General features: G+C 32.9%; 1 protein-coding gene across 6 annotated transcripts in view; it reads left to right on the top strand.

The window, feature by feature from the left end:
- Positions 1–19,913, top strand: part of METTL25 (methyltransferase like 25) — a 113,654-nt gene that overhangs the window by 47,674 nt on the left and 46,067 nt on the right. For all 6 annotated transcript variants that reach the window (XR_014024093.1, XM_081310138.1, XM_081310137.1 and 3 more), the window contains 3 exons: positions 7,509–7,603; positions 11,121–11,150; positions 14,548–14,621. Coding sequence is in view for 5 of the 6 variants with exons in the window: in XM_081310138.1 (XP_081166264.1) it covers positions 7,509–7,603; positions 11,121–11,150; positions 14,548–14,621 (199 nt within the window). In the remaining variant the exon portion in view is untranslated. The remainder of the gene's footprint in view (positions 1–7,508; positions 7,604–11,120; positions 11,151–14,547; positions 14,622–19,913) is intronic.

Consider the following 19,913-nt stretch of genomic DNA (forward strand, 5'->3'; position numbering starts at 1 on the left):
CAGCTAGAGATAATTATTATATCTCAGTAGTTTTCTATGGGTCAAGAATTTGGAAACCACTTGGCTATAGGTTTCTTATGTTTTTTTTCTGCAAATGATATACCCCTTCCAGTATAATGTATTTTCAGCAGTACTATACATTTTAATCTAATGTTAAGTAATATATTTTTTTGTCCAAGTTTTCTTTAGTTTTTTGCTCCAGGAGAATCTCTCTATTTTTCAGGCAAGTAGACATGTTTGTTTTTTTTCTCCCTCCCATAACAGCCCAAGGTGAATTACAGAGCAATTGATGGTTCACTAAATATAGCTTTTATTATAAATTCGTTATTTTTCTTATTTTGTTTGTTTTAGTAAAATTTGTTTCATGTTTGCAATAAGTGATTTGTCATCTCCTGTTTTCCAGTGTTAGAAGCTTGCTTCCTTTTCTTTCTTTCTTTCTTTCTTTCTTTCTTTCTTTCTTTCTTTCTTTCTTTCTTTCTTTCTTTCTTTCTTTCTTTGTATTTGGTTTAGATATTAGAATAAGTTGGGAAATTGCTAGTCAATTAATTTGAATTGTGAAGATATTATGTTCTGTTTTTGGAGAGCATATATTGTTTGTCAGAAGCTTAGGTTTTTTGTTTGTTTGTTTTTTGTTTTATTAAATCACCCCCTCATACAGTCGTCCCTTGGTTTCTGCAGGGATTTGGTTCAGAGACTCCTATAGAAGCTACCAAAATCTGCAGATGCTCAATATCCTTCTATAAAACAGCATAACAGTTGCATATGATATGCATATATCATCCCTTACAGGTTACATATAATGACTAATAAAATATTAATGTCATGTATATAGTTGGTATAGTGTATTGTTTAAGGAACAATGGCATGAAAAAGAAGTCACCACATGTTCAATACAGATTCATTTTTTCAAGTGTTTGTGTGTGTGTGTGTATGTGTGTGTGTGTAGATATTTTTTAATTGGCTGTTGGATATAGAGCACAGGGATATAGAGAGTTCACTGTTCTCTTGGCTTGATTCCTCATTTAATTTTAGTCTCTGTTCAAACATCAGGTCCTTAAGGAACTTGTATTATTTAGGAGAGAATTATTCGACCACTGTTGTATATGGGTGTTCGTGTGTTATTGTTTCCTTTATCCCCTGTATTTTGCCTCTTAATAGAATCATCATCATCATCATTTGTTTATTTCGGTGTGTTATACAAAATTTGCTATATTCTAAGGGTGCTAATAGGTTCAGAACCAAAGTAATAACGACTTAAACAAGACAGAGTGATATTTCTGTTTCAGTCCACAAGTAGACAATTGGAGTTGGTATGGAAGCTGTCTACCAACACAAATCTTCTAAGAACCAGGATTCTGCTGTTCTGTTGTTCCATTCTCCTAGTCAGCCTACCACCATAGCATATTCAGGGGAAAAAATGAAGTTGAAAGGAATGGGGAGAGTACTGGGGAAAGAGGATCACCCCCCAATAAGCATATGACCTAGAGTTTATTTACACACATCATTACTGTCCACACCCAGTTAATCAAAATTTTTTCTTGTAGCTATTATAGTAGCTTCATGGGATACTGAGAATTTCAGTCTTTAGTATGGACAGTTGGGTTATCTGTTACTACAAGGAACAAGGATAGGATGGATGTAGGGATGAAAAATTAGCAGTTTTATTGGTTGGTACTTTTTCTAACCACTGTGAATAAAATAGCATACTCTCATCTCTCCAGCCCCTTACTCTTTACAGTAAATTTTGCTGTAGTAATACTTTGATTTAGCAATAATCATGTCTCCTAATTAAATCATAAAAGTTAAATCACTGTTTCAAATCATCTTGGAAATAGAAATAACCAGAGTTCCTAGGACCTAGATAGGCTTCAAGGGTTCAGAGCCTTATGCAGTTATAAGTGAAATTATTTGTGAATATGCATTGATATAGCTTGGTAATTAAAAGCGTGCGTCTCAGAGTCAGACTTCCAGATTTAAATTTTAGATCTGTCTGTCCTGTGCTAGATGTGTAAATTAGGCAGTTTTCTTAACTTGCTTGTGCTGAGTTTCCCTATCTGAAACATGAAAATAATTGTGTCCCTACTTTATAGAATTGCTTCAGGGACTATAGAAGTTAATACATTTAAAGTATTTATAAGAGTGTCTCACAATATTAAGTTCTATATAAATAGTAGTGTGCTTAATATTTATATTCTGGGGGGTGTCCAATTTTCAAATGATTAACAGTAGAGGCTATTATAAATTCTAATTTAATACCTGAAAAAAACTGCTTTCACTGATATCTGAACTGCATGAAATTTAAACTTTGGGAATGGGGATGTAGTTCAGAGGTAGAACACTTGGGTAGCATGAACAGGGCCCTGAGTTCAATCCCCAGCCCATAATATAAATGAATGAAATGACTTTAAACTTTCTTTTAATCAAAACTCATTTGATCTTTCATAGTGAAGAAGTTTATTTAGTGAACTCTACCTCAACTACACTTTCTTTTAAAGAGTTTCCTTGTTTTCAAATTTAGTTCTATTTTATTTTTTAACCTAATAGTAATTTATATTTATGTTTGTCCCAATTTTCTTTTTAATTGTCATAGTTTTTATGAAATTCAAATCTATTTTCCAGGCTTTAAGAAATTGGTCGCTTTAAGATATTGGTCTTTTTTTTTTTTCCTTTTTAAAGATCCTCAAACTAAAAAGTTTTTTCTCAGCAAAAGAAACAATAAGAGAGGTAAATAGGGAGCCAACATCATGGGAACAAATTTTTACTCCTCACACTTCAGATAGAGCCCTAATATCCAGAGTATACAAAGAACTCAAAAAATTAGACAATAAGATAACTAATAACCCAATCAACAAATGGGCCAAGGACCTAAACAGACACTTCTCAGAGGAGGACATACAATCAATCAACAAGTACATGAAAAAATGCTCACCATCGCTAGCAGTCAGAGAAATGCAAATCAAAACCACCCTAAGATATCATCTCACTCCAGTAAGATTGGCAGTCATTAAGAAGTCAAACAACAACAAGTGCTGGCGAGGATGTGGGGAAAAGGGTACACTTGTACATTGTTGGTGGGACTGCAAATTGGTGCAACCAATTTGGAAAGCAGTATGGAGATTTCTTGGAAAGCTGGGAATGGAACCACCATTTGACCCAGCTATTCCCCTTCTCGGTCTATTCCCTAAAGACCTAACAAGAGCATGCTACAGGGACACTGCTACATCGATGTTCATAGCAGCACAATTCACAATAGCAAGACTGTGGAACCAACCTAGATGCCCTTCAATAGATGAATGGATAAAAAAAAATGTGGCATCTACACACAATGGAGTATTACTCTGCATTAAAAAAATGACAAAATCATAGAATTTGGAGGGAAATGGATGGCATTAGAGCAGATTATGCTAAGTGAAGCTAGCCAATCCCTAAAAAACAAATGCCAAATGTCCTCTTTGATATAAGGAGAATAACTAAGAACAGAGTAGGGAAGAAGAGCATGAGAAAATGACTAATATTAAACAGGGATGAGAGGTGGGAGGGACAGGGAGAGAGAAGGGAAATTGCTTGGAAATGGAAGGAGACCCTCAGGGTTATACAAAATTATATACAAGAGGAAGTGAGGGGAAAGGGAAAAATAATACAAGGGGGAGAAATGCATTACAGTAGAGGGGGTAGAGAGAGAAGAGTGGAGGGGAGGGGAGGGGAGGGGGGATAGTAGAGGATAGGAAAGGCAGCAGAATACAACAGACACTAGTATGGCAATATGTAAATCAGTGGAAGTGTAACTGATGTGACTCTGCAGTCTGTATACGGGGTAAAAATGGGAGTTCATAACCCACTTGAATCAAAGTGTGAACTATGATATATCAAGAACTATGTAATGTTTTGAACAACCAATAAAAAAATTAAAAAAAAAAAAGATCCTGAGGAACTGATAGTTCTAAATGAGGGATTTGAACCTGAGCAAGTTGAATGTGTAATAATTCCGAATTGGGGTATTCAGTATGTGATTAAGCAAGAACATGTACTTTTCTGCAAAGTGATCATAGTAGCAAAAAAAAAAATCATGCTTCAGTATTTTTAGGAATGAATTCATATTATCCTCAATAAATTGACAAATGTCAAAATCAGATTACAATAAATGAGTAATTTACAATAAATGAGTAATTTCATGAGTAATCTCCAACAGTTACACCAAATTTGCATTTTATTTTTTTATTTTTTTATTTTTTTTAAAGTTCTATTGATTTTTTTATTATATAAATACACTTTGATGATTTGTGTAGTTTTTTGTCTCTCTTTGAGAAAAACACACCATGGATCTTGCAGATTTTAACAATTTTGTCTGCCTTCTTGTCACATATGAAACACTGTTCATAATAAGTCATTTTCAGTTAATTGCTAATTTACCTCTAAATTATTTAGTAGTTTTGATTTTTTTTTTTAATTTTTTATTGATTATTTAAAGCATTACATAGCTCATGATATATCATCTTTCATACATTAGACTCAAATTGTGTTTTGAACTCCCATTTTCACCCCAAATATAGATTGCAGAATCACATCTGTTACATATTCACATTTTTACATAATGCCATATTAGTGTCTGTTGTATTCTGCTACCTTTCCTAACCCCTACTATCACCCCTCCCCTCCCCTCCCCTCCCATCTTCCCTCTCTATCTCCCCTGCTGTTGTTCAATTCTCTCCCTTTTTTTTCCCTCCCCCTTGCCCCTCATAGCCTCTTGTAATTTTATGTATCCTTGAAGGTCTCCTACCATTTCCATATGCTTTCCCTTCTCTCTCCGTTTCTCTCCCCCCATTCGTCTTTGTTATCTGTAGTCTTTTCCACATGCTCTTCCTTCCTGTTCTGTTCTTAGTTGTTCTCTTTATATCAAAGCAGACATTTGGCATTTGTTTTTTAGGGCTTGGCTAGCTTCACTTAGCATAATCTGCTCTAATGCCATCCATTTCCCTGCAAATTCTATGATTTTGTCATTTCTTAGTGCTGCATAATATTCCATTGTGTATAGATGCCACATTTTCTTTATCCATTCATCTATTGAAGGGCATCTAGGTTGGTTCCACAGTCTAGCTATTGTGAATTGTGCCGCTATAATCATTGATGCAGCCGTATCCCTATAGTGCGCTCTTTTAAGGTCCTCAGGGAATAGTCCGAGAAGTGCAATAGCTGGGTCAAATGGTGGTTCCATTCCCAGCTTTCCCAGGAATCTCCATACTGCTTTCCAAATTGGCCTCACCATTTTGCAGCCCCACCAGCAGTGTACAAGTGTACCTTTTTCCCCACATCCCCGCCAACACTTGTTGTTGTTTGACTTCATAATGGCTGCCAATCTTACTGGAGTGAGATGGTATCTTAGGGTGGTTTTGATTTGCATTTCTCTGATTGCTAGAGATGGTGAGCATTTTTTCATGAACTTGTTGATTGATTTTATGTCCTCCTCTGAGAAGTGTCTGTTGAGGTCCTTGGCCCATTTGTTAATTGGGTTATTTGTTATCTTATTCTTTAATTTTTTGAGTTCTTTGTACATTCTGGATATTAGGGCTCTATCAGAGGTGTGGGGGGTAAAGATTTGTTCCCAGGATGTAGGCTCTCTATTTACCTCTTTTATTGTTTCTCTTGCTGAGAAAAAACTTTTTAGTTTAAGTAAGTCCCATTTGTTTATTCTGGTTGTTAACTCTTGGGCTATGGGTGTCCTATTAAGGAATTTGGAGCCCGACCCCACAATTTGTAGATCGTAGCCAACTTTTTCTTCTATCAGACGCAGTGTCTCTGATTTGATATCTAGCTCCCTGATCCATTTTGAGTTAATTTTTGTGGATGGCGAGAGAAAGGGATTCAATTTCATTTTGTTGCATATGGATTTCCAATTTTCCCAGCACCATTTGTTGAAGATGCTATCCTTCCTCCATTGCATGCTTTTAGCCCCTTTATCAAATATAAGATAGTTGTAACTTTGTGGATTAGTCTCTGTGTCTTCTATTCTGTACCATTGGTCCACCCGCCTGTTTTGGTACCAGTACCATGCTGTTTTTGTTACTATTGCTTTGTAGTACAGTTTGACCTCTGGTATCGCTATACCTCCAGATTCACACTTCCTGCTTAGAATTGCTTTTGCTATTCTGGGTCTTTTGTTTTTCCATATGAATTTCATGATTGCTTTGTCTATTTCTACAAGAAATGCCGTTGGTATTTTGATTGGCATCGCATTAAACCTATAGAGAACTTTGGGTAATATCGCCATTTTGATGATGTTAGTTCTGCCTATCCATGAACAGGGTACATTTTTCCATCTTCTGAGATCTTCTTCTATCTCTCTCTTTAGGGTTCTGTAGTTTTCATTGTATAAATCTTTCACCTCTTTTGTTAGGTTGATACCCAAGTATCTTATTTTCTTTGAGGATATTGTGAATGGAGTGGTTTTCCTTATTTCCATTTCAGAAGTTTTGTTGCTGATATATAGGAATGCCTTTGATTTATGCAAAGGCATTCCTGTCTCAATCTGGGCAATTCAATTTGGAAGGAGCTCTTCCAAATTCATTCTATGAGGCCAACATCACTTTGATCCCAAAACCAGACAAAGATACTTCAAAGAAAGAAAACTACAGACCAATATCTCTAATGAACTTGGATGCGAAAATTCTCAATAAAATTCTGGCGAATCGAATACAAAAACATATCAGAAAACTTGTGCACCATGATCAAGTAGGATTCATTCCTGGGATGCAAGGATGGTTCAATATACGGAAATCAATAAATGCTATCCACCACATCAATAGACTTAAAGACAAGAACCACATGATCATCTCGATGGATGCAGAAAAAGCATTTGACAAAGTACAGCATCCCTTTATGTTCAAAACACTAGAAAAACTAGGGATAACAGGAACTTACCTCAACATTGTAAAAGCTATCTATGCTAAGCCTCAGGCTAGCATCATTCTGAATGGAGAAAAATTGAAGGCATTCCCTCTAAAATCTGGAACAAGACAGGGATGCCCTCTATCACCACTTCTATTCAATTTAGTTCTCGAAGTACTAGCCAGAGCAATTAGACAGACAAAAGAAATTAAAGGCATAAAAATAGGAAAAGAAGAAATTAAACTATCGCTATTTGCGGATGACATGATAATATACTTAACAGACCCAAAAGAGTCTACAAAGAAGCTGCTAGAGTTAATAAATGAATTCACCAAATTTGCATTTTAAATTCTTGCACTAAATCTTACAGAAATATTTTTGTCAAATTGGTTGGTATTGGACCTGGAGCTTAAACACAAAGCAGCTGTTTTTGAGCAAATACCATTTTCATAACATTAATGTGCTTCCAGTTAACAAACTGGAATGAACTGTTAAACATCACCACTTCCATGTTTAACTGCTATTTGACTTTCTCAGTGAATGATTTGCTTTCTTAATAGATTATTTACTTTAACTAAAAGAAGAAGAATTTTATGTAAGTATCCATATTTTTCCCCCATCTGCAGAATGTATGCAAGAAAAGTGGGGATTTCCAATGTGCCATTATTTAAAGGAAGAGAGGTGGTGCTGTGGTCGTAATGCCAGAATGTCAGCCTGTTTGGTATGTTTGTATTTTTTTCCTAGAATAAGAAGCTTACCCATATGCTGTCAAATTTATTATTTTTAGCTAATATCATGAATTAAATTCTGAATTTTCTAGAGCATCAACATTAATGCTTTTATATATTATAAATTATGAGAAAATTGTTTGTTCTTCATGCATTGTCCTAACATGTTTACATATAATTATTATGTGAAATGTACCAAATACCAAGTCTTAAACACAGAATCAATTCAGTACTTTATATTTAGCCATTTAGTGTCTTCATGTTTGTTTACAAAAGTCTTTTGGTCTTCTAAATTTTTATGGAATGGGAAAAATATTACTGTACCTGGGACATGAAATAACTATGTAGTTAAATAAAAACTATTTTGCTTAACTAGACTAGCATACTTAGATATAGAACACTATAACACATGTGGTCTTTCTTCAGGATGTAATGTTGTTTTATACAGGAACCATTTAAATGGTATAAGTGGATATTTTTTGTCATCAGAAATTTAAAATATCACAGTTATATGGGATGACTAAATCTAGAGACCTAAATAACATGAGGACTATAATATTAATACTATTGTATTATATACAGAACATTTCTTAAGTAAGGTTTTTCTAAGAGTAGGGTTTCAATTGTAACTGAGTTGGGTATGTTATATTACTTTTCTGCAATAATCATTTCAATATATATGTGTGTTTATCAGAACATTATATTGCATACCTTAAATTTACACAATAAATTTTTACATTAAGTATAGTTGATTAGATAATCTGTTTTAGTGACTAGCCATAGGATAATTCTTTTAATGCCCATTGTCTCTATGATGGTTACTTAGCAACATAAGAAGTAATATACCAATCTTCTAGGTTGTATATCCTAGAATTATCTTAGAATTCTATTTACATTCTAATAATTATTTTCCTATGTAACCCTACCAGAAATACTTTTCTGGAAAATCATCTTATTTCTTTATTTTAGGTTTAAATGATACTTGTTCAGAATCTTAGATATTAGATAACAGGTCATCTTGGAATGATATAGTTCCTGGGATGCTGACAGCCAGGCTTATTTATACTCTACAGGAAAATACTGAAATAGGCTTTTTTAGGAAGTATGACTATCTTAAGACCAAATACTTGAAGATACTGGCATCAGGTGTTTTACAATGAAACAGTATAAATCTAGTCCTTTATGGAGAGGCCCACAATCTAGTCCTCACATGTAAGCACAATGTATTAATCAGGTTTATGGTATCCCCATTATAATGAACAAAATAAACCATCAAAAATCACTAGATGTCTTAAGGAAAGTCCCACATTGAAAAACAGACATCAAGGGCTGTAGCTGTAGCTCAGTGCAGAGCTGTTGCCTAGCATGTGTAAAGTACTGCATTCAATCCTCAGCACCACATAAAAAATAATCAAATCAAATAAAGGCATGCTGTCCATCTACAACTACAAAGAACAGGAATAATTTTATAGAAATAAACATTCAAAGAACTAAAGAAAGAAATTTTAAAGAATAAATCCCATACATATAGAATTTGCAGACCATGATGCTCTTAAGTTCTCCTGACCACTGTCACTTTCTGACAGAATTCAACTCCATTACAACCCTTGCTCACCTTGACTACTACTTTTTTTTTTTTTATTCCATAGTAACTTGGGAAAGTTTAAGGAATATTTCTTTGGGTACATGTTTCCTATATAAATGACCTTTTCAAAAAATATTCAAATATTTAAGGGTTATTAAAAAGGTGCCTTTGTAGGGACACTTATAAATAAAGTTCCTAGCCAGAAATAAAATTTTAATTCAATTAGAACAACCTCGTCAGCATTTATTACGCCTAGTATAACTGCAAAAAATATTTTAGATTTGTATGAAAGGAACACTTTGTATATTTTCTTTATTACTTCTGCTGACTGCCCAAAAACAATATTAATGTTTACTAGAAACTTCTTATTACCTATCTGATTATCTTCTAATTATGTAGTCAAAACTTATCATTTGTATTTATAAAATAAGCTCATCAGTATCAAGTTGTTCTCCATTGTATTTTTTTTTAAGAGAGAGAGAGAGAGAGAGAGAATTTTTTAATATTTATTTTTCAGTTCTTGGAAGACACAACATCTTTGTTTGTAGGTGGTGCTGAGGATAGAACTTGGGCCGCACGCACGCCAGGCGAGTGCGCTACCACTTAAACCACATCCCCAGCCTTCTCCATTGTATTTTAATTTTATTGACACCAAATAATTTCTTTTTGAAAATTCTTCTGTTTCTTTGGCCTTTAGAAAATTCCATAACAAAGATTTAATCTTAAAATTACCACAACTAGTGCCATAAATGAAAACTCATTGTATCTTCAGTAGTAAATCTATTCTGAGCCAGTTGCTGTTTAACTTCTTGGGAAAATTATCTAATAAAAATCTGCTGTCTTCATAACTTTCTGTTTGGCTCTAAATATTCAATGAGGGTGTCCTTCATGTAAGTTTCAAGTATTGGATTATGAGTATTTATTAGAAATGTGAGGAACATTTTGTAAAATTGCTTTAGATCAACTATAAATATAATCCAATATGTATAAAATTGTAAAAATATATGTTTCAGTACTTTCTATTCTGACTCTTGATTATATGTATATATGCAGACTAAAAATAAAAATGCTTTTCTAAAATAAGCTATCCACTATAATGTGTTCATTTTTGTTTTCCAACAGATAAAATTATACAATCATTAAAAATTATAAGAGGGCTGGGGTTGTGGCTCAATGGTAGAGCACTTGCTTAGCATGTGTGAGGCACTGGGCTCAATTCTCAGTACCACATATAAATGAATAAAGTCCATTGACAAATAAGAAAATATTTTTTTTAAATTATAAGAAATATGTTAAAATATGTAAATATATCTGTCTTTCTCTCTATATACATACTACCAGCTTTGAATTTATTTTGTTTTCTTTACATTTTTTTATTGGTTGTTCACAACATTACAAAGCTCTTGACATATCATATTTCATACATTAGATTGAAGTGGGTTATGAACTCCCAATTTTACCCCAAATGCAGATTGCAGAATCACGTCGGTTACACATCCACAATTTTACATAATGCCCTATTAGTAATTGTTGTATTCTGCTACCTTTCCTATCCAGCTTTGAATTTAGTTGATTGTTAATTACACTAAACATGAGTCAAGACCACTTTGTTTCATAACTTTTCTATGTTCTAGTTCCTTCTGAAATTCAAGATGTATAATTGGAACATATATGTATTTATGTATATGACACATACCCATTATAAATTAGTATTAAATTATATAAGTATACTAGTTAACATTTTTAATATTAACGATTTTAATGTGTTGACTTACATTTTTATCGATGAATTCATCTTTCCAAATATCACTTTTACAAAACCTTATACAGTGTGTTTATAACTTTATAAATCTTATGCTTTTATAAATCTTATAAAGTAAGACTAAATATATCAAAAGTCTTTGTCTTGTTTTTTCTCCTTAAAGGCATTGGAGCGGGTTGCACTTGGCCAAGGAGTAAGTGAGAATATTTACTTAAATTCAACTTATGAACACTGTAGTTTTTCTCTTGAGCTCTCTTCATACTTGACCTGCTGATGAACTTAAAACTGGATGGATTTTCATAAATATCATCTCCTGGTATTACTACAAGGTGTTCAAATCTATACATTTCTATACATTTGCTTTACATGTGAACTTTCAAAAACTAAATTGAACTCTTAGGAAAATTGCCCCATTGTTCTCTATACTAACCTCTGATTTCTTCATATTAAATTATATGGCCTATAAATATTTCTGGAGACATAATGTTGCCAACTGACCAGGTATTCATAGCCTTAGTTCAAGCAAAGATAAACAAGGTATAACATTCAGTGTATTCTTTATCTGTAATCCAAAACAGATATCATTTGGTTGATAACTGTTTTTTCATTCACTCAGTCATTAGTTGCAACAGCCAAATGGTTTTGCAGGTATAAACAAAAGTTTACTCTCTCACTCAAATATTCACATGATTGCATTGTTCTACCTTGTATTCATGAAACATATTAGGACTATGTTAAGAGTTTCTTTTAAGCTTATCACAAAATTATTTTTATTGAACCTAATTTTACAAATCTCTTCTTTGCTTGTTTTCAATAAACATTAATAATGTCAATTTATACTTTTTAAATTAATAATAGTTTTAAAACAATAATAGCAATAACAAGTGTCATTTATTATATGCTCACCCTAGGCAAAGAACATTGACAAGTATTGTGTATGTTGTTGCAATTGTTGTTTTTTAATATATTAATGTGCCTATCTAAAAAGTGATAAAAAACTAGTCTTTGTGAAGTCATCATTTTTTATCAAGTTTTAGAATTTATTAAGTGTGTGGGTTTTAGTCTTAGACTGCTGTTTTGCATCCAATCATCATCACTAACTGGTTTAATGACCTTCGACACATCATAATTTCTTTATCTGTAAAATAGGAAAAGTGACACTAATACCAGTAATAGTTTGCTCATAATATTGTCATTTCAAGTAAATAATGAAGCATGCAAAATGTGTAAAACAATGGCTAGTACATAGTAAGTGCAAAGTAAATGTCTATACTTGTTGTGATCAGTAATCATTTTAATCATGAAAATAACAGTTAAATCTAACATAGAGCTTACCAAAGTACTGCTCAAAGTTCTTCTCATCTATAGGTAATAAATACATAAAACTATGAATACATACTATTATTATCCCAGAATACACATGAAGAAATCGTAAAGTAGTTAATGTTGAGATTTGAATCAATCTCTCTCTCTCTGGATTTCATGCTCTTAACTACTGTACTACATATCACCTTAGTGGTTCCCTAGGGATTATCATCATAATGCTCCAATGGTGTAGTGTTTTTAATTTTCCAAGTGTTTGCTCATGCTTCCAGTCAATCGTATGAGTTGGTTATTGCGCCAAACTTATATGCAGACTTGCTATACAGCAGCATTTTAATTGTGTTCTAGCATCCTTAATTAATTACAGAGCCCTAATTTCTAGCTTAGTGCCTTTTCCACTAGGTCTGTAAAATGCATGTCTGATACATATGCTTTAAGGGTGTACACTTTTTGTTTCCTCCCATATTTAAAATGCATTAAAAATGTTAAGTACATTTATCACTTATGAGGGAAAGAACATAAACTCTGAACTACATGCAACTTTTTTCTGGAATAGTCAGACTGTTTAGGAGATGTTGACTCCTTTCCCACTTACCCCACTCTGTATTTACCAGGATGGACAGTCCTAGTTATTCTAGGAATGTTCATTTGAAGGCACTACACAACTCTCTTCTTTTTCTCTTAGGAAACAGCTGTAAAGCCCTTTATATACTCAGGGTAACTTGGGAATGATGATTTTTCCTATCCTGTTTGCATTTCTCTGTGCATTCCATTTATGTCTGTTCTTTTGCTTAAAATACGTTTCTTAATCTTTTATTGCTGTCATTCTACACTTTGTTTCTCATAAAATGTGTACATTTTTTATAAATTATGTTGATATCATTTATATGATTTTTCTCAAAGGCATGATAAAAACATTTTAATCATTTTTAGGCATTTCATATAAAATTGAAGTTCTCGTATATTATAGATAATCAAACATAAAGTTAAGAATTTTTAAGCAGTTTATATACAAAGAATATTTTAGTTCATGCAATAGTTTTTTTAGCAAAATGCCTTGAATTTCAATTGAATATTTCCAGATTAAGTGTTGATGTATGAAAAGGGATTTCAGCATTTTTGTGAGAAAAGTGATGTTCAAAGAAATAAGGGATAGATCATAAAGTAAGACTTTGGAACTGTAACAATATATTTCTCAAGATGAGAAAATGTCAAATGGAAAATATGTCTGGACTTAAGAAATCAAAATGAAATATATGTCAGAAACTTCAAGGGAAGAAAAGTTTTTAAATTAGTGAAGTCTGAAACTTTGCCAGTTGTTGGACAGTTAGGACATAATCTGACTTAGTTGGACCTTATTTGACTTCACAAAAGCATTCATTATTGTTGACCTCTTTAGTTCATTTTCTCTTTCTTTTCTTTTTTCAATAGTAACTTTTCAGGAAATCTAGATTATTATTGTTGACATTGTTTTGTGTTAGATATTTCTGTACTATCAGTATCAAGAGATCTGTAGGGATATGGATGGGATTTTGGTGTCCTTTGTAATTTCTTAATTCATGAGTACCATCTCTGTTTTGCACCGAAGTATTATTTTTCTAAGAAATACTACAGTACTTTTTTTACTTTCTCTGTCTTTGAAGCTATTAGGTTTTATTGAGGACTTCTTCAGCTTCTCCTTCTTTCTTTTCAAAATCCTCTGAATCCTGGTGAGAGAGCACCTATCTCTCATTACCCCAGAAGAGCTGTCTTGCCAAGAACTCAGTTTCTTTTGACCTTTCCAAGACTCTGCAGTAGCCGAAGTTATGATCTTACAGTCTTCAGACATATTTTTAATTTTTCCTAACATAAGTAGTATCTACTCAGTATGTGAATCCTAGTCCATAATATCTTAGGTCAAAGCCATTCTTTTCTCTTTTACACATATCCTTTCTGACTCCTATAGGCTTCAGAATTGATTGGCTTGTGTTAAAAGTGTATTTGTACATTTGTATGTGATAAGAACTCCATTTGGGTTACTAGCTTATTTTTCATTGATTAAGACTTATCTTCGTCATTTACTACTATTTCTCTTATGGTTTCTTCTGTTTTCTTGCAGAATTCGTTTCATAGTGAGAAATAATCTTAGGATAGTACTGTGAGTTAGAATGGAGACATTACAATGTCTCCCTCTATGTTTTACAGCAAAGTCAAGTTTCTCACATTCACTATGGTCCCAGCTCTCTAATATTAATTTGATTTCTGGTTTTTGTCTGCCTTTTTTTCAGCTGCCTACTGAATCACTCTTCTATCGTGCTGTTCTTCAGGATATTATTAAAGATTGTTATGGCATCACAAAATGGTATGAGGATTTTATTTTAATAAGAATAACTCATAAGTGAAATTATTTTTAGTCTTCAAGTGAATTTTTTAAGGATCAATTATTAGTAAAAAATAAAAGCTATGAATTTGAGCTAATGTAAGTAAAGAAGATGTAGTCACATTATCTTAGTTAACTCATTTTTAATGTGTGAATTCTAATAATTCTTTCTTTTCCTGAAAGGTTTTTGTAATGCTAAAATTATATATTTAAAGTGTACTTTAGAACTTTTGAAGTATTAAAATATTATGTGTAAATAATTAATTGAATATTTGAGTAGGAGTTATTTTTAGATGTTTCACAACCAGCGCAGTATAACACTTAACTCACTTGAACAAATTTCAATTATAGGCAACCATTATAGCCATTCTCATCTCTATTGATACACTAGTAGCCCAGTGTTATATTTTTGGTGTGTGTATGTGTGTCTGTTTTCAAATAATTTACTGGATATATAGAAAGGCAAGTAGTTGAATTTTTTCATAATATTGGTTTAAAATTTTCTTTATTCAAGCATATATTTGTAATCTTGGCAAATTGCATGAATGTTGTTTTGCTAATTATAATTTTAGGATTGTGGTAGTCACTTGGTGCAAAGTAGAATTCTTCTTTAAATTCAAGTAGGGTGATTTTTAGGTACTCAAAAAACTATTTGGCAGATATTGAAGGGTTTAAATTAGCTATCTTTTGGCAAGAAAAAAACTCTTAATAGAAATTTGTATGTGCATATATCTACATAAACTATTGGTTTCAACTATAATTTCTATGCAAATAACTTCCAAATCTTTATATTTGGGGTAGGGGTTGGGGATTGGTACTGGGAATTTAACCCCGGGGCAGTTTACCATTGAGCTACATCTCCAACTTTTTTGAGGCAGGATCTCACTAAATTGCTTAGGGCCTTGCTAAATTGGTGAGGCTGGCCTTGAGCTTAAAATCCTCTTGTCTCAACCTCTGGAGCCACTGGGATTATAGTTATGTGCCACTCACTGTTCCTGGCCCAAATCATCATCGTAATCTCTATTCCCTTTTCTATAAATTTACCAATCTTTCATGTATCTAAAAAAGTGAATTCTTCATGTTCTCCTGAAAACCAGTTTTCTTTCTTGAGCCCACCTAAAGATGCCATCCTTGTTGAAAAAGTATTCCTAAAAGTGTGCAAACTTGTGTCCACACAAATATTGATTCCCTGCCTTCTTTTACAACTTCAGATGTATTCATTGATTTGTTTAATGATCTCTTGTTGATCTCTTAAATTTGTCTCCATTCTTTTCTCAGTCATTCTCTTAATTAAAAATCTGACTTTCTAACATTCCATAGTCCTGCCTTCCTTTTCTATACAGAAAGTAAATGGTATGTATTTAAGATTTATTTTATTCCAAAGCCTGATTTGTCTTTAAGCCTCATTTGACCATGTTGATAATTGTTTATTCTCTAAACTTTCTTGCTCACTATCTTCTGTAACATTGCATCCTATTAAGTTTCTTTTTCCTACCCTAAACATTCATCTTAAATGTCTGGAGGCATCTGCCAATTTATTAGTAGTCAGCTGTCTGCCAGTCAACAGACAAGACAGACTGAGCCCAGCTTTCAAAAGAATAACAGTTCTAGTGAGGCAGAAGTTAAAGTTCATGTTCTACCTAGATGAAGACTCAAGAGTAAGCCAAGTAAACCACTCATACATTGAGTTAGGTCTCTAAAGGGTCACACCATAAGAATTAGATATACAACATTTCCAAGATGGACTAAAGCCCCACTTCAAATCATCTCAAGCTTCCATTATGGTGTTTCTGATTATTGCTTCCATTAGCTCTCTGCAAAAAGCATATTCTCTGTGGACAAAAATAATATAAATCTGGACATCAAATTATCACAACAGTTTATTACCTACAGCATCTGGCAGTTAATCTAAACCATTCATGGTATGAAACAAGACAACATGGCCAGAATCTAAAGTAAACCATATAGTTAATAGAAATAGGCCTCTAGTAGATCCAAAGAAAAATAACTATAATGGAGAGAAAATGAAAGGGATATACTTCTTGTCGGTTTTCTTGCTAAGTATAATTAAAACCCTGCACATTATATGCTACAAACAGTAGAAGACTCTGAAAGATGGAGAGAGTAAGGAAGACTGGCTCTGGATTTCAGAACATGATAAATTTCTTGGGTTTTCTTTTTGATTATATAGTTCAGAATTGGAACTGGAAAAGCTAGCAATCCAGAAACACAAGTGGGCACTAACAAAACATCCTGAAGGAAGATTAAATGGGGCAATAGAAATGTTTGGAATTTTCCAATATTAAGAAATAAAATATGTCGATCCCCAGATTTAACAAGAACGTAAACCCTTTGGCAAAGGCAAAAAAAAAGAAAAAAATAGAAGACGACAACGACAAAGAAGAAGAAATACAAGAACCACCAACTTCTAGACATATAATAGTAAGATTGCTGAAAACAGGTCAGGCACAGTGATGCATACCTGTAATCCCAGCAATTTGGGAGGCTGAGGCAGAAGAATGGCAAGTCCAAGGCCATCCCCAGCAATTTAGCCAAGATCCTGTCTCAAAATTAAAAAATATAAAGGGCTAGGGATATAGTTTAGTGGTGCTAAGCCTCAGTTCAATCCCTAGTACCAAAAATAAATAAAATGAAAGAAAAAAAGGATTGCCAAAAATGAAACCAAAGAGAAAATTCTTAAAGCAGTCAGAGATGGTAGAAAGGGAAAGGGGGAAGACAAGATATCTTCAAAGGAATACAGTTAAAATGACCACTAAATTCTTAGGTTGAACAGTGGAACCAGAGTTAGGATATCTTCGAGATGCAAGACGAAAGTCAGCTACAATGTAGGTGATGTAAAGACATTTTGAGACACACAAAAACAGCAAATATGCAAACTAGCATGCAGACCTAAAAGAAATACTAAAGGATTAAGGCACAAAGAAAATTACCCCAGATTGAGTTTGAAGATACAGGAAAAAATATATAAAATAATAGGAAAAATAAGTGGGGTTAAATCGAAATGAAAATTGACTATATAAAACTATAAAAGCAAAATCATATATAAAAATAGCATATCAGTCAGAGGTAAGTAAATAAAGTTAAAATGTTCTGATTGCCTTGAGTTGTTCTTGGCAATATAAAAATAGTCACTTTATATAAGTTGAGGATGTATATTAAAATATTTGATATCAATAAGTGGTAAGAGAGTATATAACTAACAAGCTAATTGAGTAGGTAAAATATAATGAAATGATTTACTTAATCCAAAAGAAGAATAAACAGGATACAGATAGATACAGGTCTTCATCATTGATGGATAAGTATTATAACTGGGAAATTTAAAGGGATTAAGTACTTTTTCTTGAACAAAGTAAAACATATTTTGATTTAAAATAGTTACTGTTGTCAACTATATTAGTCCATTCTTTGTGGCCCTAACAATACCACAGGTTGGGTGATTTATAACAAAGTTTTTTGTTTGTTTCTTTTTGTTTTGTTGGCTAATTGAGGTCCAAGATTGAAGGGCCATATCTAGAGATGGCTTTTTCGCCGTGGTGTTTTAAGGTGGTACAGGATATCACAAGGCAAGAGATTCCACCCTAATGACCTTAACTTATCCTAATAACTTCCCAAATATCCTATCTCAAAATACCATAGTTGGATTATTTTCATTCTTTTAAAGTATTAAGTTGAGGATGATTTTTCAACTCAAGAAGCCTTACAAAGAGACACATATTACCACAGTACAAACAGAAGTGATGTTGGTCAGAATATTCCCAGAGCTCAAGTGTAAATAGCTCCATACCACGGTAGACTCAAAGGAGCTGTTTCATCAAATAGTCACAAAAAAAGCATCTAGCACAATCCTAAAATGTTTGAAATCTGTTTAAAAATGGAGTAGAGGGCTATATGCTAGGAAGGAGGACTATGATAACTTTAATTTGGAACCTTCTAGATTTCCTATTTTGGTTATTTGGTATATTTCTAAAAGATAGTATTATACTGTTTTAAGTTGCAATAGTCAAGTCCACTTTTTTAATGCCAGTTGACTGGATGGATATATTGATGAATATTCTGAACAGAAAATAATGTTGTCAAATGAAAGTTACAAAAACTATAAGAGAAGTTAAGAGATTTAATGTAGTTAATGTAGATAGTAAGTACTCAGAAAAAGAAACCTAATAGAGCACCTAGAAAGAGAGATGTAGGGGATACCCAACCCAGTGCAAGAGTTAATGATTTAACCAACATTATCATTTAGTACTCAGGCTTAGGCATCTGATTTACTTCAGCAGTGAGCCTATCCTTAAGAAGGTGTATGCAAAGAAAACCAGAGCCTTGGCAGGGCAGGGGCAGGAGGGGGTTCAGATTGTTAAAAATGAGCTCTCTAGTTCACTAAATAATATTCAGCATGATTCAATTTTTATTTTATATGGAAGTTTTGTTCCTGTTGCCTTTATCCTTATGCTCTGAAAATGCTACAGGTTTATGACATAATTGTAGGGGGATTAAATCAAGTAACTGCAAATTATATAATTATCATCAGGCAGTTACACAGCATCAACTATAATAGTAGTTATTTTGGACCTACTATCCTACTGTGGCTTGAGGATTAGCTAAAAAGGAAAGTTCTGAACTAAAATATCAACCAGTTCTGGTTGTATACAAAGTATATTCACACCATTTGTATCTTCATACATGTACTTAGTTATAAGTTATCAACATATCCCCTTTTAATAAGTTATCTAATAAAAAATGTCATTTACTTAAAAAAAAATAAAGGAAGAACCGTTCAGGTAACCTAGATGCAGTCAGCTCCAATAGGAAGGTATAGACTAATAAAACCAACTGTAAAAAAATAAATAAATAAAATAAAATAAAATATCAACCAGAGTTCTATTTCTAGCAATATTGTGGGTTTAAATGCTTACAAATAAACTACTGAATAAAATAATAAATTTTTAATGCTTTACTGAGCTGAAAAGAAAAAAAAAAAGAATTCTTCAAACCCAAAATCAAGTGAATTCAGAGGTAGGAAGAAGGAAAAAAGATAGCTCTGAAACCTGTAATGTCCGCAGTATTCTCTCTTAAATCCTAATGGCATTTCACTTTTATTTTCACAGATGCCCAAGGTAGATAGGGGTAGGGCATAAATCCTGCTATCTCAAAATGAATTTTCTAAACAAGAAATCCCCTTACAAAGATATAATAACAAAAGGCTATAACTTTACTTAAGGGTAAACTAAAAAGGAAGCTTTCGCGCACACACAC

The sequence above is a fragment of the Spermophilus citellus genome, assembly GCF_964194105.1.
Source record: "Spermophilus citellus genome assembly, chromosome: 10".
NCBI classification, from domain to species: domain Eukaryota; kingdom Metazoa; phylum Chordata; class Mammalia; order Rodentia; family Sciuridae; genus Spermophilus; species Spermophilus citellus.